The sequence below is a fragment of the Podarcis liolepis genome (genome assembly GCF_965112155.1).
Source record: "Podarcis liolepis genome assembly, chromosome: 1".
Classification (NCBI taxonomy): domain Eukaryota; kingdom Metazoa; phylum Chordata; class Lepidosauria; order Squamata; family Lacertidae; genus Podarcis; species Podarcis liolepis.
The window spans coordinates 66,111,413-66,137,992 of record NC_139554.1 but is presented as its reverse complement, the minus strand read 5'-3'; the positions used below and the strand labels follow the sequence as shown (position 1 = coordinate 66,137,992).

The 26,580-nt window shown below is 41.6% G+C and overlaps 1 protein-coding gene across 1 annotated transcript in view; it reads right to left on the bottom strand.

Annotated features, from left to right (window-relative positions):
- SPON1 (spondin 1) overlaps window positions 1–26,580 on the bottom strand; it is a 276,621-nt gene that overhangs the window by 208,778 nt on the left and 41,263 nt on the right. Inside the window, exon 3 of the mRNA XM_083463706.1 lies at window positions 11,389–11,522. Within this exon, the coding sequence (XP_083319832.1) occupies window positions 11,389–11,522 (134 nt within the window). The remainder of the gene's footprint in view (window positions 1–11,388; window positions 11,523–26,580) is intronic.

Genomic DNA, 26,580 nt, shown 5'->3' with positions numbered 1-26,580 from the left:
ATTGTTTCAAACTTAATTCTTTTTTGTTTCTCTGTTCTTCTTCAGTTGCTTGTTCAGTTGTTAAAATTAAGTCCCTAGCTTAGAAGTAACTGGCAGGTATGGTGCCAGTTACAGTTAATTTTTACCTCAGTTCTGTTAGGCCTGGAAGGTCAGGACCAAGACTATAGACTCTTAATCCATGTTTACACAACTTTCTGACTTTGATGAGAAAGGAAAATAGGATTGTTTGTCTTTGATTTCATTTTAATCATTAAGCCCCAAGTTTGGTTTCACAAGTAGGATTATTATTATTCAAAAGAGGCCTCATTTCTCTGAGGAGGCAAAGCTGTCCTCCACCTTGACATTTTGCGGCTCGCAGTGACAGAGATCCCACACGATCCTGATCACAGACAAGTACATGAACTGCAGAAATTTCTGCCTCCTTTTCCTTTTTGGTTGGAATTTTCCAATATCCCTAGTATGTGTGCACAGGACAGAAAGATGCACTCCCATCCCTTGAAATACACAAGCATTTCCACCACATACATCACTCGTTGTAATGGAGTAAGATCTGCGAGTCATTCTACACACTGAAAAGTACTATAAGTGCAATGATAACTAATCACCATTATTATTAGCATTTAAAAAATGCTCCATATTAAATTGTTACTTGTTAGGCAATTGCATCATGGCTTACATGGTTACTGGTGTTTAAGGTCCGCAAGTAATATTGATCCCTCCACACAAAATCCAAATATTGTTAACATTGATTTAGATTTTGCATGTGTTGAAAAAAATATTCCTTCTGTTCTTTCCCTTCAGCTGTCTGCAGAACCAGAAAACATTTTGTAAACATCCATTTTGCAATAATGAGTCAGGTTGGATTCAACTGGTGATTGTGGGTTTTTTCCAAAAAACTATTAGGTTCAATCCTTCTGCAGCCAAAAACATTTCTGATGTCATTATTAATTGCCCAGATTTATGCTTTGGAAAGACACAAACCAATGAACATCCCCTTTATTTCACTTTCTCCTTCCTCTCATTATTTTCCTTTAAATAAAGGCGAAGGAAGCGGGGGAAGCCTGACAACCACACTGAAGTCGAATTAAACATCTGTTTGTAAAACAAATCACAATGCCACTGACAGCTGTGGTGGAATGGCAAATGTTCCACAGCTGTCAGCTCCTAAATTAACCATGATTTTCATTTACACACAGCAAATAACTAGGAAATGATGGAGACCTCTCAGCCTTTGCCTTTTCACTGCTTGCAATGCAGAGGAGTGAAGGATTCATTCGATAATGGATCAGAAAGGACAGATCTTTAAAGGCCAAAGCCTGTTTCCATTAAAATCAACTTAAGACACTCTTCCGTGGGATTGAGTTTATAAATCAGATCTTAGTATTCCATAATTCAGGGAAATTATCTTATTCTTTCACATTGATTCCCTGTTATTTTCCTTCTTCTGGGTATTTCAAGACCGAGGCAAGTATACCATATATACTTGTGCATAAGCCAACCCGAATATAAGCCAAGGCACCTAATTTTACCACAAAAAACTGGGAAAACTTATTGACTCGAGTATAAGCCAGTTCACCACACCACAAACCTGGTGGTGGTGGCGGCAGCAGCGGAGGAAGAACAAGCAGCCCAAAAGGGCTGCTTTCGGGCTGCTCATTCATCTGCCGCTGACAGCGGCAAAGGCGGAGGAGGAGGAAGGAGCAGCCCGAAAGGACGCTCACTCGAGTATAAGCCGGGGGGGGGGGGGGCTTCTTCAGCATAAAAAATGTGCTGAAAAAGTCGGTTTATACTTGAGTATATACGGTAATTGTCCACCTCTTGGTATATGCCCCTAACAGCTGGTTTATATGCCAATCCATGGGGCTTGGCATCTCTGTGGTGATGCACACACACACACACACACCCCAGCCAGCCACATCATGTAGTAGAACTCACCATGTGACTTCTGAACAGCATGTTGCTTGTATCCTTGTTCCCTACCCAGTCAATGATGGCCTTATTGAAAGTAAAGAAACTGACCTCATGTGATTCATTCTATTCAATGATATGCCCCGGGATGAGAAACAAGTTACAGTTATGCATTAACCCTATGGTTAATACACCAAAAGTGATACTCTACAGTAAATTCTTACAATTCATGGGTATGCAGCCTAGTGCCATGCCAAATATTTCTTCTTCATTTCCCCCCCAACCATTCCTCCCATCGGTTAATGGGAGGAAAGTAAATTGCAAATTTGAAAATTACTGAAGGGCAGGTAAAATATTTTGGTAAAATATTAATTAATGAAAGGCCATTTTTTTCTTGTTGTGCTTACCTTACTTTCAAGCTAGCTGGGGGCCATTTGTGAGCAGTGCTTTCCTTCTAGAAAAGAAAGGTGCCGATACTCATTGTGAAGTTGTTACAGTAACAGCCACACTTTTAACCAGTGCTTTTCTTCTAGAAAAAAAGATCGCGGTACTGCGTCCGCTTGAGTGTCCCCAGAAAAAAAGCACTGTTTGCGAGAATCTTTTCTTTCATTCTACAGATTCTGTACTTGGCAGTTTGCATGCTTCAGGCCTCCTGGGTCACTGTACTAGCGGAAAACCCCACCATGTCTTCGGCTGGGCTTTACTCTAAATGCACAGAAATGTGCCCAATAGCTGTTGCTTGATGTTTTTAAAAAGCAAAGTGTTTTCACCTTTGAAAATCATTAGGTGGGTGCCAAGAGTGTGGATTTTGTTTTTCCCTTAAAAGAAGGGTAAACAGAAGAACTTCCCTTAAAAACAAAACCAGCAAGCATGCCAATCTCAGGCGCTCAGGACCCAACCTCCTCTAGCATTTCACTTAAAGGCCAGGGAGGGACATCATGAGCTGACTCCTTCATGGGACTTTTTCATATCATGAAGCACAGGCAGCTGAGGAGGCTTCAGAGGGCTGGAGAAAAAATAATAATGAAAAGAAACACACACCACCCTCAGTCGCCATACAGTGATACGTGAGCTCAAACCTGCACCCCACTGAACATCTAAAGAAATTCTAAAGTGCTTTGAAATGAGGCAGAAAAATGGAAGCAAACTGGTCACAAATTGGAGACAGGTCTTCCCACAGCACTAATTCAATCAACTAGACTCATATCATCCCTGTCTAAACAGTTAAAATCTCTTAAATTAACTCGGGGGGGGGGGGACTGCTTACATGTAACAATAAATCACAAATGAAAGAAAAGTAGGGTGACATCCCCACTGTTTGTGATAAATTTCTCAGGTTATTCTCCCTCAACATACATGGATATGTTGGTGTTTTAAATGTATCTAATTAAAGCTGTATAATATTGTACATAATCTGTATAACATAAACAACTGAATCATATTATGTATGTTGCAAAACTGGAAACAGATGTCATAAAAACTTTAACATCCCAGTTCCTTGAAATAACATTTTCCAACTTAAATCATTAGTAACTTTCCTCCAGAGATGAACAACCCCTGTCGCTGATTTCAATATACTTGATGTGTGTACTTTATCATACAGTAATTGTCTTCTCTTCCACACACATAATTTATGGTAATTTATCAGTGGGAACAGTAGTATAAACAGCTAGAATTTGAATGAGATGACTCTTAGTGTTGTTGGCAGCTAGGTTTATTTTTTGGTGCAGAGATTCTGAACAGCTGTGTTCCAAAATTACAGCAACTTGCATGTGAAATCATAATTACACAGATGTCACTATAATGAAGCACAGGATTTAGGGATAGGAGGAGGTCCATCTTGGGATATATTTATGTGACTGACACTTGTGAAACTGAACTTCAGTAAGGCTTTAGACAAAATCCCCCATAATCTTCTTGCAGAGAAGCTGGTAAAATGTGGATTTGACTGACCGAACCCAAAGAGTGTTCACAAATGGTTCTTCATCAACCTGGAATAAAGTGACAATTGGAATGCCACAAGGCTCTGTCCTGGGCCCACTGTTGTTCCGTGTCTTTATAAACAACTTGGATGCCCATTCAATTTGCAGATGACACCAAACTGGGAGGGGTAGCTAATGCCACAGGTGACAGAACTGTGATTAATGGACACACTCAGGAGGTGGTGGATTCTCCTTCCTTGGAGATTTTTAAAGCAGTGATTGGATGGCCATCTGTCATGGATGCTTTAGCTGAGATTCCTGCATTGCAGGGGGTTGGACTCGGTGACGCTCAGGGTCTCTTTCAACTCTAACACTTCTATGATTCTATGAAGAATCTGCCATGTTTCAGAAGTGGCTGAAATGCACACATTATACCAGAGAATAGAAGACGGATACCAGCAGTTTTTTAACAGGATTATTAAGGAGCATAAAGGATATCTGCAAAATCATTAGATCAGAGGTGGGGAAAACTAATGGCACCAGTTTACTTTCTATCCCCTCAACAGGGCTGGCCCAATACCATTTACCACTTGAGGCAAAACGGAAAATGGTGCTGCCTCTGCTGCCACCTGAGATGACTCAAGGTGAAGCCCCAGCAAGCTGAAGTGGTGAGAGAGAAACAAAGAGGCCAGAGAGGAAAAGGCAGCAGGAGGGGGACCATCCCCTCCCCAGGGGGTGACTGGGATGGCAGCAGCATCAGCTCCTATCATCACCTTTGAGGAGTGGCAAAGGTTGCATGAGGATTCTCCTTTCTTTCCAGTTCTGTTGCCCCTTCCAGCTCTCCTGTCTTCAGAGGGGACAGCCTCAGCAAGGTGGGCAGGCCAGCCCTACCTTCAACATCATACCTATCAGTTCCAGGTTACAGAATGCTGCACCTGTGAAGTGCTTGTTATGGAATTCTACTCAATATTGAGCCAGAGTAGATTCCAATGTATAGTTAGAGTAAAAACTTAAAAACGTTGCAGGATTCCCGAAAAACAGAACAGATGCAATTAAATTTCATCCTGCAGAGCTTTGCTGCTACTGAAGGCAAATGAGCATAATGGTCACAAATCCAATACATTCAGGATTAGCACTGTCCATAATAAATCCAGTTGCAGCAGACTTAGCTTATACTCACAACAATTTACAATAAGTCTAAACCTTAACACTATAGCATACTATGTACAGAACACCACACCAGAAGGAAAAAGAGATAGAAAGAGAAAGTGAAACCCAGGCTCCTTCTGGCCTTACAGTGGTACCTCAGGTTACATACGCTTCAGGTTACACACTCCGCTAACCCAGAAATAGTGCTTCCGGTTAAGAACTTTGCTTCAGGATAAGTACAGAAATCGTGCTCCGGCAGCGCAGCAGCAGGAGGAGGCCCCATTAGCTGAAGTGGTGCTTCAGGTTAAGAACAGTTTCAGGTTAAGAACGGACCTCCAGAACAAATTAAGTACTTAACCCGAGGTACCACTGTACTTTTATAGTTAGCATGACTTTGACAGAAGAGATAACAGAACCAGTTTAAGCCAGCTGTACTCAGCTTCTCTGAAGGAATAACCCAAACATCATGAACCTTCTGCTTGTTTCTTTCACACAGAGAAGCCTCCAGAACCCGCTTGAATTAATTAGAAAAGGAAAGATTTCTACACATCAGATCAATGCTTTCTGCACTAATAAATGCAAACTGACAGTGCTTTGGTTAAAATCTCCACATGTCAGATGGAAGAAGATCTTGTCTATGTAAACTACTGCATAGATTCTATGGGGGGGGGGATGCTGGATAAAGTTATTTACAAAATGTGGTAGCTAGTGAAAGAGTGATCCTTGAGATGTAAACTAGCCCAAATCAAAAGAAAGGAATATATAGAATCTCTTACATTTAAAATGCCAGAGATCCTTAGAACTCCAGAAGATGTACTTTTCACATCCACAGACCCTTCAGGTAAAAGAAAGCTTCAAAATGAAGTATAATCTTTGAGGTCCACAATTCAAACTCACAAAACAGGGGCTCCAAAAATCTTCAAGGTACTAACTCCTAATGTCTGGATTATGTTATGCTAACACCAAAGCCAGTTTTCCAGCTGTACAATTTTCCAAACGAATGGTTTTTTAAAAAACAACAACAACATGTAAATTATGTTCTAAATCTGCCAAATCTCTAATTTGGCAGACTTTATGTCCTTTTCAAGTTGCTCAAACCCTCTAGTGGCTGCTCACATTGAAAAAGAACCATATGAATAAACCATAAGGGGAATGATTTATGCTTAAAAATAACAAATTCCACGCTTTGTCTTAAAAAGAATAAAACATTTCCCTTGCTAGTTCTGCTTGAACACAGTTTCTACCACAAGAAGCTCCCCCCGTCCACACACAAAAAAAATATTGTGATGAAGTTATTTGACAGTGTTGCTGCTAGCCAAACAACAAATGCAACCCAGGTCACATATTTCATGGACAGTCGGGACTCAAACAGGAGAAGGAAAGTGAACTGTTGCAAAGTTTCCAACCATTCTGCAAATTTGGCTTATTGTGATGCTCGCATAATCTTGCCTTTCTTTCAGCCTGAAGCTAACATTCAGTTTTCAAATAACTTCTAAGTTTCAGTAGAAGAATTTCACTGGGGATAGGAGCACTCAGGGTTGATGTGAGTTGTTTCCATAGCTGAGGGTACAACATCTCCTCTGCATGCAGAAGATCCCAGGTTCAGTTCCTGGCATCTGAAAGCAGGGCTGGGAAACACGCCTGTCTGAAGCCTTGGACAGGTGCTACTCATCAGTATAGATGGTTGTTGTTTAGTTGTGTCCGACTCTTCGTGACCCCATGGACCAAAGCACACCAGGCACTCCTGTCTTCCACTGCCTCCCGCAGCTTGGTCAAACTCATGTTTGTAGCTTCGAGAACACTGTCCAACCATCTCATCCTCTGTTGTCCCCTTCTCCTTGAACCCTCAATCTTTCCCAACATCAGGGTCTTTTCCAGGGAGTCTTCTCTTCTCATGAGGTGGCCAAAGTATTGGAGCCTCAGCTTCAGGATCTGTCCTTCCAGTGAGCACTCAGGGCTGATTTCCTTAAGGGTGGATAGGTTTGATCTTCTTGCAGTCCATGGGACTCTCAAGAGTCTCCTCCAGCACCATAATTCAAAAGCATCAATTCTTCAGCGATCAGCCTTCTTTTATGGTCCAGCTCTCACTTCCATACGTCACTAATGGGGAAACCATAGCTTCAACTATATGGACCTTGTCAGCAAGGTGATGTCTTTGCTGCGCTCAATAGATGAATATTGTGACTTGGCATAAGGCAGATTCCTATGTTCTTACCTTTTTCTGGCCTATCATTGCTTTCAGCTTTCCTACCTGTAAAGAGGACTGTCTCCCAAAAAGGGGGTGGAGAATGAACACATTCCCAACAGCAATGTGTCCTTTGAACAGGACATACACCCTGAATGGTCATGTACTTTCTGAGATATGCAAGGCCTCCGAAATAAAAACGGCTAATAGTGCCAATGCTTGTTGAGTGCTTAAGGTAGCAGAATTCCACCCTACGCCTTTCAGAAACAACTGCTTTCATAGCAGGATTGTGGGTGGGGCGTTTTGAGCGCTTCGGGTTTTTCATGGTAGCATTGTAGCTTTCACAGATGTGACAATAGCTGAGAAAATGGTGTCCAACATTTGTATGCATTTATGTGGGTGGGCGGAGGCGACAGGAGAGTGGAAGGGGGAGGGGAGGGCTTTCTGTAAACCCTATAATTTAGATGTGCACAAAGCTTTACATCCTGGTAGGGGAAAAAATGTACATGGTGTTAAGTTTGTGCCAAAAGCAAAAATGATAATTGCTATGTACTGCGCTGCCCCCGCACAACAGTTTAGCACTGTATTATACTGCTAATCATTCTCACTAACAAGTCACAATGAAGGAAGCTGCTTCCGTTCGACAGGCTTCAATCTTTTGACTTATACTCAAGAAAACTCATCCGGTTCTCTTTTGACTCAAATTTTTAAATTTTATGCGGCAGCTTTATGTTTCTTCACATTTGTATTACACAGGATGTCGAAAGATTACGACGTTGCCAACCTGCCCCACCGTAAGAAACTCCTCCCAGTATTGTGATCCTAGCTTGTGGGACTCTGTAGACAACTGATGAAAAATAAATATCAACAATTAGCGTGAACTGAATTTCAAAGCAAATCTGCAGACTTTTCTTCAGGTGATTGGCCAATTTTAATGTACCACTAGGCTTCTGCAAGAACAATATGAGGAATTTAGGTAAGTGCCTTACATCAAGTCAGACCACCAGTCCATCTATTTCAGGACTGTCAACTCCAGGATTTTAGGATTTCCCAGCCTACCTGGAGATGCCAGAGACTACCGAGCTACGTATTTGTGCTGTGTTCTATGCACCCAGAATATCTAACTGACACTGAGTTGCTTCATAGGCTAGAACAACAGGGATCCATAGCCAGAGTGGATGTTTGTGCTGGTGTGCGCTAACATTGCACAGTGAACCTAGTTTAAAAGGGAAGCTACGCATGTGTGACAGCAGATGCATAATGCCTTTTTGATTGTTTTGCAGCAAGTCTAAACTGGGCCTGGGGAATTTTGAGGGAAGCCAAAAAAAGAAAGAAGAAAGAAATTTGAGATTTCTTAGGTGCAAGTGGTTTCGCGTGCAATTTATTTATTTGAAAGAAATTCAAAGTGGCTAGCTATTTTTTAAAAAGAAGTTATAAAACAGAAACCATTTCACAACTCAACCAAATCATAAAGCAAAATATTAGCATACCAGAAGAATCTGCAAAACAGCCTTCAAAACTAAACATAAAAATATCAGCCAAAGTCCAGGGCAATGAGGCACTTCCCCAACGCTACAATTCTATGATTCTATGAATTTCCCCCACTGTAGGAAGTCTGGAGAAGCCCTTGCACTATATACGTAAAAAGGGTTTCCATTTCTGCAGTGAATGCACTTCTCCCAGCTGGTGCCTCCAATTATTTGCACATCTAACCACCAACATATATATATTCTGATCATCACAGCAGGAAAAAATAATGCACAATTAGTGCTGAAGATGTAAAAAGTGGTGCAAACAGCCAGCGATCTTGTGCAGCTGAAATGTTGGCATGCAAGCACTGGCTTTTCAAGACAATGCAATGCTCATCCATTTTACATGTATGGAAATTGATTGGAAAAGCAGGCTATGTCAGTCATTCTGTGGGCTTCCTGTGGATATCCAAAAATGTAGGGTGGAAATACAGAGGACTGTGAAAACAAAGAGGCACTGCCTCAGGCATTGGTGACCAACATCACAGAGGCCAAACTAAGTCCCCCCCCCCACCAGTGGTGTTACAGACTGTGGCCCTTCTGTCTTCTCCCTTAAGAGCAATTGATAGCCCATGTCTATGTCCAGAATATAAAGCACATGCAGCTTTCTCTCTTTTTTTTAATTTTTTTTTAATTTTATTAGAAAAAAGATTCACGTTACACGTCAAACATCAGATACATATATACATATCATTAAAAAGTAGAAAAAAGTAAGAAAAAAAAGAAAAAAAGAAATTTACCAAAAAAAACACTCGGAAGAGAGAAAAAAAGAAAAAGACAAGAGAAAAAGAACAGTAAAAAAAACAAACTTCCGTTCAACTTGGTCCAGGATTACACAATCATTAAATAATCTTTGCAGTAGAACTTACAGTAGTATTTAACATCGACGGTGCAGCTTTCTCTAAGCACATGATGCTGCTGTTATTTGTTGGTAGAGGTTTTGAAATTTACTGCTGCATTTTGATGGTATAAGGCTTTGATCAGAGCTGTTGGCTGCTGTTTTATATTGGGCTTTTATTGCAGAGTGTTTTAATTTTGTTAATAGCTTTTAAAATTGTTGTTACCCACCCTGGGATTATCAAAGTGGTGAAGGGCAGGATATAAATAATAAATAAAATTAAGGAAACGATATATTGCCTCCAGGCCATTGCCTTTAAAATGACACTTTGTGGAAACCTCACTGCAAATCAGTTGAACAGTTTTAGGGCCTTTCACATAACCATTGAAAATTACAGAGGATAGGGAGGGGGAGCCAGAGCCAGAGACACTGGTCTGATTTTCATGTTGTGGTAACCCAAACTATAGCTTACAAGTGTGCTGGTTCCCAGAAAACAGCTTACACTCACTTTGCTCCACCCACCAACCCAGTGCTTTTAGATCAGGGCTCCATGACAACTAAGCCAAGGTTTGGTTTAGTGTGTCATCTGAACATGGGATTGTGGTGAAGTTCTTGCCTCCTTAACCATCATCTACCAAGGCAAGAACAACATTAACTGATAAATCACTGATCATGGATGGCATCCACCTCAGATGTTTTGTGGGTGAATGCCACCAATGTTGACTATTCTTAGTGAGAAAACATCCCTCTGCCTGGAATAGGGAACACAATGTCAGTATTGGGACTGTCTCCCCCTTCCTAAATTTTATTCTGCTCCCAAGGAAGAGCTATAGCTCACAATATGTAAAGTAACTAATTACACAATAAATAGCTCATATTATCTGTGGTTGTCCATTCCCCCGTCCCTACCTATCTTTTTTTCAAGACCTGTAAGTGCTTTGTGAACCACCTCTTGTCCATCATTGAAGATCTGCTCACAATTGGTAATCAGGTGTGTTCTATCTCTGATCCTGCTGTCCAGTTGCCAAGGGAAGTAAAAGGAAGAGACTTTCCTAAAGATGACCTGTACCATGAGAGTCTTGCAGGGGAGTCTCCCATACTGCTGACTGGCAAGGAGGCCTGGTTCAACGATAAACTCACCCTAGCAATTGACCTTCCTGTGGTAATTTTCTCATACCTAGAACCCCTTGCATGAGTCAGGGCCGTCATGAAGTGAGTCGCTCTGTTCCTATGGTGTGAAGAGTAGACGAAAGTCCCATATGTTATGGCTCCAACTCACTTAGTTCAACTAAGTGATATGTTGGGGCTGATGGTAATTGAAAACTCTCCCTGTGGGTGCTGATCCCTGTGATGAGTGTAACATTTAGCCTAGTTATGTTATGGGAGTGTATGACAGAGACAAGAGAGATGATAGTAGGTATCCCATGCTGCAATTCTGCCCAATAACTGACTAGGGCTCAGAGAGGCTTCTGTTATTTAGCCCCAGCCATTTGGTAACAACTAGAATACATGCTGCCAAGATCTTTCCTGTGGTTGCACCAAGATCTTTCCTGTGGTTGCACTAAGAACAAGCAATTTCATCAATGCTGCAAACTCTTCAGCGGGTTTAAAAATCTTGGTCATTTGAATCTGTATTGTGCTTTTAGGGTGTGCCAGCTACCTTGAGTGGCAATGACCAAAAATACATAATTTAAGAAATAAAAGATAAATATGATGTTATACACATACACACACATTTGCACACACCGCCATGCTGTTGACTCATATGCGTGAGACATGAAAAAGCACCACAACTTAATAAAGTACGCTATATTCAGCAAGGTTTCAACAAAATGTTTGAACCATAAACTGACTTACTTCAAAATCACACAGCCCGTGCCCAAAGGAGGCGCCGTCCAAAAGACCTGAATGCGGGTCCTTCTCCTCGGTGTACTCTCAGTAACAGCCACAGGACAATTACTCATGAACTGTGTCTCTTCTTCATCTATAATCTAAAGAAACATAACAAAAATATATTTCATTACAATCATCCATATCATAGTGCCTGAAAATACTGGATGCTATATAAAATTATACCATATGTATATAGGATATAATGATTAGGAATGGGCCATATTAGCCACTAAAAAAATCTTGGTATGACCTCATCCCTTGAAATTCCAGGAATTGGTTTTCTTTTAAATTCAGGAGGGCCACAGAAAATCCAGCATGTGGGTTGGGGAACTCTGCAAAGACTCTAGGCCTTGACATAAGTTAAATGAGCTATGTTAACCCTGGGTGGAATCCAAGTGATGTCACTGTGCTCCCATGATGGCTTTGATCCAGTGACCACATCTGCTGATAGAAGAAGACAAAAAGTGGGACCTGCAAGGAGCAGAGAAATCAGAAAAAAAAACTTTCCCTTCCTCTTAAGAACCTAAGAAGAGCCCACTGGATCATGCCAAAGTCACATCTATTCCAGCATCTTGCTCTCACGCTGGCCAACCAAATGTCCATGGGAAGACCACAAACAGACCTGGAGGGCAGTAGCAGTCTCCCCACCTGCAACTTCCAGCAACTTGTATTTTAGAGGCATACCACTCCAACAGTAGAAGTAGAACACAGCTATCAGTGGGCATGTTCACTGGAATGAAATCTGTTCTGTGAATGCAAAGGCACAAGTAGCATTCCACCTCCTGAGGCCAGAATATAGGGCCTGACTTTGGGGGTTCCCAGGATTTTAGAATGATGTCCTCTTTCTGATCCATGGCCAGCCTTTGGGTAACTCCCCATCCCAACTGAGAAAGAATCAAATCAAAGTGACCCACTCCCCTTTTTATACCAGTGATACTCCAGTGGAAAATACCTAAAATCTACTGCAATTTTGGGGGAAGATAGTAGGACAAAAAATGGTTTTCTACACTTATGCAAGTATACATTTATGTGAAACACAAATAATAAATAGAACTAGGTTTATTTTCTCCTATATGTTGATTTAGACAAGACAGTTGTTTTGTTTACATCACAGGTGATTTTCAAATATCAGCTGTGCTAGGCAGAAGAAGAGAAAATAAAACCAAGTAAGGAGAAAGGGGAAAAGAAGAAACAATCACCACCTATACAAATAGTAGGTACAGAAAAGCTGGTCTTTAATGTGCCATTGATTTAAGACTAAGTTCACCTTGATAATTACAGGAAGAAAATAATAAAGCATATATTGCTTCCGCTATTATGTGGCAAGAATAGTAGCATGGCAGAGGAGTAATGTTTCATCAAACTGCACCATAAAATTCTACTAAATTCAAGGTCTTATAATAGCACCAATAAGATATAAATCATATTATCATCCCTCTTGGAACCCTTGGCTTCCAGATATCAGTGTCTGGGTCAAGGTGTATAAATCTTCCTTCATTCTTAAGGCTGAATGGAGGGGAAACAAGAGGGAGAAGTGAAGAAAAAGAATGCCAGGCTAGCTCACCTTGAGCCAAAGGAACAGGTCAGCTTACATTCACCATGAATACAAGATCTAACAGAGATTTTCAGCTTCTGAAACTCTGGGACTATAGAAAGTAGTTTCTATACGTTTCTTTAATACACCCGTGCTGTCTGAAATGCACTTATCTTTATTTGCCTATTGATTCTAATATTTATATCCCACTGTTGGACATGGATTTCAAGGTGACTAACAATCAACATCAATCACACCATTTTATGTTTATTTTACAATAAAGACAGCAATAATAATACAGCAAGAAGCAACTTAAAAGCAAGGAAAATCAGATGAGCAAGAGCAATACAACAAAGATAGAAACAAAAGAGCCCAGCACACACCCTGAAAAAATGAAAAGGAAACACTGTAGAAAAGCCCAAGAGAACAGGATGGATCCTGCAGATCACCGAAAATATAGCAATGGAGGTGTCAAATCTATGGCACCCTTGCGCTTAGGGATGGAGGGCCGTATTTTGGATGCCACCTCTGAGAAGGCCTTTCCTCTCCCTAATCCAGCGATTCTCAACCTGTGGGTCCTCAGATGTTGTTGGACTACAACCCCCATCATCTCTGAGCTCTGGCTTTGCTACCTAGGGATGATGGGATTTGTAGTCCAACAATATCTGGGGACCCACAGGTTAAGAACCTAATCTCTGATGATGGGGCTACATGGGGAACCAACTGCCAGTCAAGACCATGCTGCAAAAGGTCATTCTTCAGATAACCCCATCCAGGCCATTTGGAGCTAGCTGTGTTATGGGTTGTGTTAGGAAAGTGAAATTAGTCCCAGCATTTGGCAACAAGGGTCTTTCACCATCCCTCATCATTGTTCACGTCCATTATACATATATAGTGGTACCTTGGTTTAACAACAGTCCTGTTTACGAACAATTTGGTTTATGAACTCCACAAAACCAGAAGTAGTGTCCTGGTTTGCGAACTTTACCTCGGTCTAAGAGTGGAATCCAAACGATGGAAGGGCACTGGCAGTGGGAGGTCTCATTAGGGAAAGCACACCTCGGTTTAAGAACGGTTTTAGTTTAAGAATGGACTTCCGGAACAGATTAAGTTCATAAACCGAGGTACCACTGTTTGCTTCCATAACATGAAGAAGCTTTATTCTGGAAACAGCCTAAATGGAAGCTGGGAAGTCACACAGCCTTCGTTTCCATCTGCGGAATGGGGATAATACTGATCTGTCTTGAAGGGTTGTCATAAAGACTACTGAGATAAAATGGGAAATATTATTGCACTTCCCACTGCCAACAACAGCCATAGTGTGTGTGCGTATGCATGTATTTCTGTACAGAACAGCTGCCTTGGATTACAAATAAAACGGATACTTTTTCTTTATGTTGATGGGCACAGATGTAGTTTTGAGCTTCACAGATTTACTCTTCAGGAAGAATAAGACAGCCCAAGAGACCAATAAACCATTTATTTTGGCTGATGCAGAAACACATACTCAGTCTCTGCATGGCAAATTACTTTTGGAAAATCTCATGGTTTACATTGAAGTGCTTGCAGGAACAAAAAGGCCACATGTTCAAATTAATGGAATGACCCCCAGAACATTTTTAAAAGGCTCCTGTGCAGTCTCATGCACTAACTTTATACCTCTTAAATATCACTTGACTGAAAGGAAATACATTCCTGGTAGCTTCATCCCATTTTCTTTTGCCCTTTGTGTTCTGTATAAAAAGGACTGGGATGATGAGTTCCTGCCTCTCAGTGCTCACTGCCTCCCAGAGGAGGAAAAATGTTTTCTTTACGCATTTTCTCAAGTTATTTAAAATGCAATGCTGGATTATGAAAGTTTGAAACAGAGTCAATGTTTTGCTTAATGGACAGGTGCTTGTCCACTCAAAATTTATTTTAGAGTGCTGTGAAGAAGGTTGAGATACCATACTGATTCTTACAAGATATTGTTTGTTTTGCTTTTTCTCCCTCTTGCTGAAAGGGGATTTTTGAGAGACAGAGTCCACTTACAGAACTGTGACTTTAGATTCCAAAAAAGTTCCCAACTTGTACTGACTTTTAAAACTCAGATATTAATGAAGACACACACAGAGAAAGAGAGAGAGAGAGAGAGAGAGAGAGAGAGAGAGAGAGAAAGAGAGACCCTATACAGTATTTCATGTCAAAAAGAAACACATATTCAGGCAAGGTAACACTAAAAGCATTTCAAATTATTATGTACCTAATGTAGTTTTATGAATTCTGTGATAGTTCTGTATCTGCTTTAGATGCCCATACTTATTTAATACATAGTCTCATTATGTAAAGTATGGTAATTCAGATTTTGATTACCCATAATCACTGTCTATTTCCTTTGTAACTACACATAAATGTATCCAGCATTCTTATTTAACAGAGCATCTGATTGCCCAAGCATTATGGAAAATGTTATTAATTGTATATTCAAGGCGTAATTTTATATACAAGGAATTATTTCATCATTTTGCCATTAGAGTTACTTTTCTCAGCCTGAGCTGTTGCAATGTGGTACAGCAATTTGAACATCCCGAGGCAATGTATGGTATGTTTAGTGCACAAAAAGGCTAAGTCAGTAAGGGAAAGGTTGCTCACCTGATTTTGGGGGAGCCCCCTTTCCCTCACAGCCCACCCCATTCAGGAGAGTCCTCCAAACCCGAGGGGAGCCTTTTCCATGGGCTGATGGGGCTGCCAGGGAGAGGAGGAAGCAGGAAAGTCAACTTCTGTTGCTGTCATTTTGTGCACATTTCTCTGGATTCAACCTACTAATAAGGTGCCTTTTGTGTTTTAAACTTGTATTTTTATGCTGTAAAACGTCCTGAGATCTTCGGATGAAGGGTGGTATAAAAATTTAAAATAATAGTAATTTGTTGTTGTTGTTGTTGTTGTTGTTACTGTTGCTGTTGTTAAAAAAATAGATCAGGGTCCCCAACCTGCAACTCTGGAGGTCTAAAGGAACTGTTATGGACACCACAAAATACTTATTTTACAGAAGAAAATTTGGTCAGGCCCTCCCAAATGCCAAGCAAAAAAACTGTATGTACTCCCTGCAAACAAATGAAACATGGACTAAAAAGAGTCCAGCTCCCTCCAAAAAAATAATAAAAAATGCAGCAGCAGCAACAACAATTTGATTATTTATGCTTTGTCCATCTGGCTGGGTTGCCACCCTGAGTGGCTTCCAACACATATGAAAACATAATAAAATGTCAAACATTAGAAACTTCCCTATAAAGGGATGCCTTCAGGTGTCTTCTAAAAGTTGTGTAGTTCTTTATCTCCTTGACATCTGATGGGAGAGCATCCTGGTTCCCCACTTTTCACGGTGAGGGAACCGCCAGAAGGCCCTCAGAGCTGCAGCTCAGAGTCCAGGCTCCTTCAGGTATACAGGACTGAGGTCATTTGAAGCTTTAAATGTCAGCACCAACACTTTGAATTGTGCTTGGAAACATACTGGGAGCCAGTGTAGATCCTTTAGGACTGGTGTTCTATGGTCCCGGTGGCCACTCCCCACCAACCAACCACCCTACAGACAACCACCGCAAAAGGCAAACATTCAATTTCTAAAATAATAATAAAAATAGGGAGGGGGGGCTTAGCAGGTGCCAGGGTGGGTGGGTCTGAGGGTGCCAGTCATGACCATTGCACTATATAAACAAGCATATAAAATACCACCACCCTCTTTCAAAGGGACTGCTCACAATATTTTTTTTCACCAAAGCTACAGATGGACAATGGAATGGGAATACAAAGATAGAGATTTAAAAGTGCAGACACAAACACAGTAAATGCATGAGTTTCTTAGGAGGTTGAAATAATGATTCAAGCAACCTTGGGAATGGAGTAAGCTGGGAAAAGATATTTAACAAGATCATAAACATACAATTTAGTCAGAATCCTGCACTGCTGAACATAAAATTTTGATATGGTTTTTCATTTTTCTTTTAGTACAATCAGCTTGCCTAGAGTGTTTAGTTTTGCAGATTGCAGCAGGAAATATCCATCTACAAGATTTATGCTGATTACCCTTGGCTCTGATCTAAACTTTCACGCTTACTTGTAGCTCTTATGCAGCAGTTACAAACAACAGGTTGAAGCTGCAAGCATAAAGAAACTGGCCTGAGCAATGGTCTGGATCATCAGGGGACATCATGGGAAGTACTCAAACTCAGAACTCATATAAATATAATGCCTGCTCAAAGGACTGTCAGGTGATACAGCTTTTATTAGGCACATGACTTCTTGTAAGGAGATAGATAGATGGTAGATGATGATGATAGATAGATAGATAGATAGATAGATAGATAAGATAGATGATAGATAGATAAGATAGATGATAGGTGATAGATGATAGATATGTACAGTGGTACCTTGGGTTAAGTACTTAATTCGTTCCAGAGGTCTGTTCTTAACCTGAAACTGTTCTTAACCTGAGGTACCACTTTAGCTAATGGGGCCTCCCGCTGCCGCCACTGCACAATTTCTGTTCTCATCCTGAAGCAAAGTTCTTAACCCAAGGTATTATTTCTGGGTTAGCAGAGTCTGTAACCTGAAGCGTATGTAACCTGAAGCATATGTAACCCGAGGTACCACTGTACGTATATATATATATATATTGCATATATTCTGAAGGTTCTTTCTCTCCATTGAAATGATGCTTGTTGACTTAAATCAATTGAAACTTGAGCCTTCTCATTAAACTAGGGATTACCAGTGTGGCATATGCAGGTGCAAGGTTGCCTTTTAGTATGCCTATGACGGCATCCACAAAAGCCCTCAATAAATATCTCCCCAAGAATCCATAAGGCATGAGAGGATGTTCTCTCTTCCTGCTCAGTTCCTATTTCCAATACAGTCATACCTTGGTTTTCAAACAGCTTAGTTCTCAAACATTTTGGCTCCCGAACGTCGCAAATCCAGAAGTGAGTGTTCCGGTTTGGGAACTATTTTTTGAAGCCGAACGTCCAGTGGGGCTTCCGCAGCTTCCGATGGGCTGCAGGAGCTTCCTGCAGCCCATCGGAAGCTGCACTTAGGTTTCTGAACATTTTGGAAGTCGAACGGACTTCCAGAGAGGATTCCATTAGACTTCCAAGGTACGGCTGTATCTTGGCCTATCCTACATTGGACATACTCTCTTAAACATGCCCAATTTTCAATTGATGCTGGGATTGAACACCCACCCTCCTTTCCATTCTGCACAGGAAAGAGGGGCAAAGAGCTTCTCTCTGTGAGCAACCTTAGTGGTGGCTGTCCAGTGACGGGCAGGAGGTGGCTGATGGGGGAATATTCCTCCACTGTTATGGAATGTCTGCTTGCTTGCCCAATTCCATTGCCAGTTCCTTGGCTCTTCAAAAGGAAAGCCAAGGGAGTGCAGGGATAGACTTTGGCCCCCTGAGCGAGGACAAAGTGCTCTTTGGCAGGTTACAAGCAGCAAGAGATGCTTTGGGTACCAATGCCCCTTACTAAGGAATACTCATCTCAGGGAGTTTCACCTTTATCTACCCGTACATCATTCTTGTGCTGGAAAAAATATATTTTACTTTCTCCAGGCTTCAGAAAAAATAATTTGGATTTGGATTTAAATCTGCTGATGAAATGCTTTAAAAATGATGTCTTTTTGCTTCTACTGTTTTAATTAATGTTGATTGCTTTAACTGGTTTTATTGTTAACTGCCGGAAAGTATTACCTCTTAAGGGCAAGACACAGGAATATTTAAATAAAGAAATAACAGTAAATACATAGTCCCGAAGCCTTTCTCATTGCAATCATGCAGTACGGCACGTTATGCAAGGCACAGTTATAAAAAAAGGAGAGAAGCAAAAGCTAGAGAAAATTTAAATTCTTCCTTTCTCAAGCTCTCAGGCAACTATTAGCATATTTCCCTGTATTAAAGTAATAGGTTCTTTCCAGAGCTGTCAAGTCGTGTTGCAAAGGTTCTCGTAATGACTCCCTTTCTCACCACTTCTTCTGTTGCACATTTCTCTCCATTCAGTCACTTCATTCTCCAATGGTGTTGGCAAATGTCTGCTGAAGGGGCAAAGTGTTAACTGGTGGGATTCACCATACCGGCCCAAATCTCAGGATTCTACTACAGTTATTTGTAGTTTACCAAAATGGATTGCAAGGCAATGCTAGCTCCCAGGTTTGGAGGCTTTTCAATCACAAACATTATGCTGCCCCATAGCTCTTTACAGCCCAATTTAACTGCTACCCTACTGCTTACACTCAGACGTCACTCAGATCCCTACGCCTCTCTATGCAGAAGTAAATCCCATTGTTTTCAACTGTGGGCAGGACTGCAGCCTTTCTGTTTCCATTAAACAGCTTCCCATTGTAATGCATTCCTTTAGTAATTCTGACAGGTAAACATACAGTTTAGGGGTGAATTTTAAGCCCAGCCCAGTGGGGCTTTATAGCACAACAGGCCCACTGTTGCTTCTGTACACCTGCCACACACAACAGCTAGGACAGGAGGTGCTGTGAGGGCATGGATTGGGCCCAATGCTGTCCATGATGGCAGCAGGGCCGGCTTGGGATCCAATGGGTCCTGGTCTGGCTTAGCCCTGCCTCAGCTCCAGGAATCGGGTCTTTCTGTTGACTCCCACTGACAGAGATCCTGCCAGCAGCACTTCTTTCCAACCACATGGATGGAAAGGGGAGTTTTGCCCCAACAAAGTAACTCTGCAAGCTGTGTCAAAAACAACAACAACAACCCAGACCAATGCAAAGGCATTTGGATTGTTCTGTCAGTTAACTACAAAGGCAGTGCAACCCTATTCATGCTTCGTCAGAGAAGTGAGTCCCTCGAAAATCAGTGGGGCTTATTCCCTGGTAAGTATGTTTAGGGCTGAAGCCTTGTAGGGCTAACAGCTAATCTATGCTGGAAATGAGTATTTATTCCTATTTGGAAAGAAATATTTTCAGCAAAAGATTTGAGAGCTGACCAAGAAAATTGTTGCTAGTACTTCTTATCATGTAGTTATTTTATTTTTATCGTATTAAAGATAAAGAAATTGAAAACATGCTCAGCTCTTTTCCCATTGCACAGATCAGGGAACTAGCCCCAGTTGACCCTATCTCCCTCTAGAGCTACCCTGCTCTGCAAAAGTGAGCAAACTCCTCTTTTCAACCAGGCCAAGGTTTCAATGCGAAGCTTGCCTGGAGTTCTTCATCTCCCCCCCCCCCTTCCAACACTAGTCAGCCTGTCCCTGAAAAGCCCTGCAATAAGACACATACTAAGCAATAGCTCTGTAGAAAAATATCTACCGGAAAAAAACACACACCAACCGCTACTTACATGCACAATCACACCACCACCCTGCACAAATAAACTCCGTAGCCAAGACTCTCATCTCCAGAACCAAACGCCTGGCTGACAAAGACCACTTGACAACTGAGTTACAGAATCTCTCAAATGTGTTAATCGCCAATGGATACCAGCAAAACAGGGTTACGAAGCTAATCCAAAAAGAAACACCCCCCAAAAACCAAGACACAGAAGAAAACAATGGCATGGCCCTCCTTCCTTATATCAAGGGCACTACAGATAAAATTAGCAAAATCCTCCATAAACACAATATCAAAACAGCCTTTTGCACCAACCAAAAAATAGCCAATATCCTCAGAAACCCCAAAGATAAAATCCAGTTGGAAAACCAAGGGGTCTATGAAATACCCTGCAAAGTCTGCCCAGCCACGTACATTGGACAAACAAACAGACGAATAAATGCACGTATCGCAGAACACAAGAATGCCGTCAAAAAAGAAGAAAAAACTTCCTCTCTTTTCCAACACATGAAAGAAACAGGACACGAAATTAATTTTGCAGATTCCAAATTGCTCTTTAACATGGAACATCACCACAAGAGAATAATCATGGAAGCCATCGAGATAGAGAAACACCCTCACAACATGAACAAGCGTGACGACACGTCCCGCCTGCCAGACATCTGGAAATTAGCCCTCCCCACAAAAACCGACACCAGAACCAGAGGCACACAGAACGCCATCACCAATCAACCACACCAGACCCAAACCCAGACCCTCTCCACAGATAAATTACAGACACCATCCAGTAGCCAAACCATAGTGGCACCTCCGGATGCTGCACCCCCCTGCAATCCCTACACAGATCTGGCTGGCACAGGGCACAAAACCACAGCTCGCCCCTATACACGAAGCCAAGCCAGAGCACAACTAAGTGCAGTACAGCCATCTTCTCAGAAAAACTCTTCACAAGCTCAAGAGGTCAAGACACGAAAGCTTTAGCAACTAATCCACACTTAATGACCCACCTAAGTGGTACTCAGAATATCACTCAAGAAATCACTCAAGATATCCCTCAAGTAATTAAGGAACAAAAGAAGAAAAGGCACACTAACCTGGGAACTTCCTCTCTGCCCAGAACGTTGGAGGCTATACACCACACCCCCTCAACAGTATTTATAGGAACTCAAACACTGAGATCCTGCTCTGTTCCAGTAACAAGAAGCCGAAAGCACCAGCCTGAAGATGACGAGTGAGACCTCGTCGAAACGTCGCCTAGACACCCCAACTCTTACACGGGAAGACACCCGAAGACACCAAAACCTGCATATATATATATATATACACACACACACACACACACACACACCCTGCCCATCTGGCTGGGTTTCCTCAGCCACTCTGGGCAGCTCCCAGCAGAATATTAAAAACATGATAAAACATCAAACATGAAGAACTTCCCTAAACTTCCCTTCAGATGTCTTCTAAAAGTCAGATAGTTGTTTGTTTCCTTCACACCTGATGGGAGGGCATTCCACAGGGAGGGTGCCACTAAGGAGAAGGCCCTCTGCCTGGTTCTCTGTAACGTTGCTTCTCACAGTGAGGGAACCAGTAGAAGACCCTTGGAGGAGGTCCTCAGTGTGCAGGCTGAATGATGGGGGTGGAGATGCTCCTTCAGGTATACTGGGCCAAGGCTGTTCAGGACTTTAAAGGTCACTTTGGTGGATGAGGCAGCACAACCCTTTGTCACCTAATATTTAAAGGAAAGCTGCAATCCCTGCTTGGCTGCCTGGGTGCTGTGTGGGGCCCTGAATGTGCACCTCTTAAGTCTGGCCCCAGTGATGCCTCTGCTTACTCTACATTAACCCCAAAATGTTGGAGTTTAGACAGGATAGTATCAACTAAAGCAACAGGTTGGTTACAACAGGGCAGTGGCACAGGGACCCATAATTAAAGTGGGCTTGCACAGGGGTCTAAAATTTATTCACTCCAATGATTTATCAGTACTTTCACTCAAACATCCCTTAGAATGTCATAGTTGCCTTTCTGTGTGTGAATGCTATTTCTCCAGGGTAGAACCTACATACACAGAATAAGGAAATATCCCTTTCATTAATTTTAGCCCATCCTTTTCTTTTCAGAAATTCAAGACACCACCATTTCTTCTAGCAATGTCTTGCAATTGTGCTTAATAGATCATAACAAAAGAAACACTGTCGTACTCTATGAATGAACATTACGACAAGAATATACACTGCTGTGTGGATGTAAGAAAACAAATCTGAATGAGCACTGTTGCTTTAACTGCATGCTGTATGTGATTGATATTTGTTCCTTCGGTAACATAATACTGTTGCCGACTTTATAAATCACCAGGGAACTCAAGTGACATATTGTGGGAGATAAGACCTATTTATCCAAAGAGGCACTGTATTACCTCACCATCCCAGAGCCATAACTCTTGACACAACCCTTAGGCAAAACAAATCCACTTCCTCTAACTTCTTTTGTTCCTCTGCTTTACCCACGCTCCCTGGGTTTTAATACCACAAGCTAATGGGTCTTGGGAAATAAAAGCAAACTAAAGTGTAATGGGTAGTGAAATCAATTGACAAATAAAGTCAATTTGCTAAAGAAAAATAAAATGAAATAAGAAGTGCCAATGGAGGTGAATATTAAGAGTTAAGAATGAGACCAAGAGCTGCCGTGTACACAGAATCACTCACACCAAGGATCCTTAGTGCTCATCTACATTTATACCTACTGGTATATATAATAATCAAAACTCTTACATAATGAGTATACCTAACAGCTCAGGGCCAAATGCAGGAGGAACTTGGATTTTTGACTCAGCAGGTTATGTTTGCATGTAAAACCAAATACAGGAAGAATAGCAACAATAGAGATGCTGTAAATGATAAATGCTTATTATTATGTTAGTAAAGGTAAAGGGACCCCTGACCATTAGGTCCAGTCGCGGACGACTCTGGGGTTGTGGCACCTATCTCGCTTTATTGGCTGAGGGAGCCGGCGTACAGCTTCCGGGTCATGTGGCCAGCATGACTAAGCTGCTTCTGGCGAACCAGAGCAGTGCACGGAAACGCTGTTTACCTTCCCGCCGGAGCGGTACTTATTTATCTACTTGTACTTTTATGTGCTTTCAAACTGCTAGGTTGGCAGGAGCTGGGACCAAGCAACAGGAGCTCACCCCATTGAGGGGTTTCAAACTGCCAACCTTCTGACTGGCAAGCCCTAGGCTCTGTGGTTTAACCCACAGTGCCAACCATGTCCCTACACATTTCAGCTTACTATAAAAAGTAGAATAACACTTGCTAATCCACATTTTTTTTAATATAAAAAGTTTTCAAATACAATAGTTTATTTCAACAGAACCTCCACTGTCAACATATTTTCATCAGCGTAAAATGCTCTTAGCTAAAATCAGTAATTTCTTACAGCACATGGGTGGAAAACCTCCCACCCATGGGTCAATCTTGATTTGCCAGGGGGTCCAAGTTGGCACACAAGGGCATTTCCACCAAAACATGTCCACTAACCCTTCAACTGATGTCACTGGGTGACATTAGCTGATAGATGGGGAGCAGGGTAACACCCTGGTAAAGCAATCTCCTGCATCCAGCAGGATTGAGGATTCATCAGCTAATGAGAGGAGGGTTCAATCCAGCTGTGTGCTGCTTCACCAGCATGTTCCTGGCAAGTAACAGGCTGGCGAGGCAGGCCCCTCCCACCATCCCTGCAGGTCAACATTCAGATACCTTGGAGGTCAAAGCTCCTAATGACACTACAGCAAACTCCATAATGATATACTTGCCAACAGACTCAGGTGGCTTCGCTTTGTGGAAAAGAAAGAAAGAACGAGAGAAACCAAACAGGGATTATCATCAAATTACCAACCCCTTTATCCTTTTTCCAACATCTGAGATATACTTCTCCCCCACCCTTTTGTTTTGTTCACCTAAGAATTATCTTGTTGGATCACACCATAGTCTACGTAGTCTAGCATTCCATTTCCAGCAAGAGCCACTACTCCCAAGCCATGTATGAAAGTGCTAGTCATTATCTAATGTATATTTTCTTCAGACTGCCTCTGTACATGGAGGTTTCATCTGACTGTCACTGTCAATCACCTTTATTTCATGTGACTACCAGGCCAGTCTCAGTGAAGTTCCACATCTAGCTTCACACTGAAAGCACCCAAGAGTCTTTGATGGGCCCTTCGAATTTCTCTCATCCCAATGGTCTAAGCTAGTAGTTCTCACCAAATCCTACTGCAAGGAATTCCACACGTCATTAATTCTGTATGTCATTAATTCTTCAGTGTGTGAAAAAGTGCCTGTATTAATTGAGTGTCCTATGGGCCAGGTATTATGAAAGAGGGAGGGGAGTCTTTCTCTCTACACTGTTCATGCATCTAGAAAACTATATTAGTCATTGTTTTCTAAACTAAAATGCCCCCAATACTTTTCCTCTATTCCCAAGCTCATTTTGTCCTTTTTCCAGTTCATTTCTATCCTTTTTTTTTTTAAAGGGGCCAATATACAATAATCTTTGTTTGGTCATACCACTGATTTATATCATGGCATTTTATGATACTTTTTTAAAAAATCACTTTCCCAACCCTTTCCAAAATTAAATGTGCTGCTGTCACAGCCATAGCAATACTGTTTTGACATTTTCAAAATAAAGCCCCCTGTCCATTCCATTTCTGAATGTCTTTATAGGACAATCTTGGTTCTGGAATGCACCAGTCGCACCAAGCTATGGCCAAGAAAACCCTTAATTGCTGGATTAAAGTGTGACAGAACATGCGATGGAGTGGCAGGCGCCGCAACTTAATTGCAGCTGGGTAGTTCTGGTGGTGTTGGTAATAGGCTGCTGCTGAGAGCTTAATCCCATCGTCTGAAATGGGCTTGTTCAATTAATTTCTCACTACAGCAAATCATTCGTTCTGCTCAGTGCCCACATTTGTATATAATCGATATCTTTTGAGCAGCCCATAAAAGACTTGAAGTGTAGTGAATGAACCCCTGTAGATTCATACAAAGAACAGCCGTCTTTGATCCCTGTTTGCATTGAAGGCTTCTCTCCTGGTTTTCTTTCTTGGCTTTTGTGGTGTTTATGTGATTATTTCTAACATTCCAGGCACAACTAGTGCCCAGGTGGGTGCATTTCCTGTGGTTCTCAGTTACAATAATTCCGGGTGGCCTGTTTGGGGTTCTAAGGGGAGGGATCCCGAATATTGCAAAAACTGCAGTGCTGTTGCCAAGCCCCAGGCATGTGATTGAGGCTTGCAAGCCTATTCACACAGTCTGATTCTATCATTCCTCTCAGCCCATGGCTGCATAGCTGTAACAGCAAGCCCTAAAATTACCCCAAGACTGCAGCTGATGGCCACAGAATTAAGTGCACAGAGAATCTATTATCTTAACCAGAAAACATGGAATGGTGACAGTCATTTTCAAACTCGTAAACTGTCTCACTCACAACTAAGGATGGACAAATATGTCCAATTTCATTTCTTTCAGTTCCTCATTTTTTCCAATCTTAAATTCAGTTCTCCACATTTCCAAATAAGTTTGTGATTATTTTTTTTAAAAAACCTAATAAAAATTCGGCATTTCAATGTGAATTTTTCCTAATATGCATTTGTTGGTATGCAGTTTTGCTTGATATGCACATTTTTTTGCAAATTAATTTTGTCTAAAATAACACATTTTGTATGTTATTGTCACTAATTTGTGGATTTTAATGCACACTTTGCCTCACCATATGTATTTATGTACATATTACTTGGCTGGGGAGCTGCATTTCCAAATTCAGAAAAGTGCAAATTCAAAGTATGGCAGTGTTTTTGACCCCATATTGTTTTGGGCAGTAAGTTTGCCTCCACACATAAACTGAATCAAATCTGTACTCACAAGAGTATTCCCATAGCGCTTAGCTAAATGCCCGCCTAGCATCCAACAGAACAGTTTCAGTATCAGACTGCCCCTCTGTAATTACTGTGCAATTGGGAGGGAAAACCCCTACACTTAAACCTGCTATTTGTCCATGAACCTTCTATTCCCGCCGGTTAAATTATACACTTCCCATGGTATGGAGCCTGTTAGCTTAGTTTCGCTTGTGCCACAAGACTGGTGACAACAAAACACAGAGAAGCCATCAAAAGAGCAACACATTGTGCTGTTGTATTTGCTCAGCTGACTGTGAGGTGGGCCAGCCTGCTTACCTACCAAATCTCCCACTTTGAGCAGGAAATACTTGATTACAAGGCTGGTCTGTCCTATGCCTGCTGCCG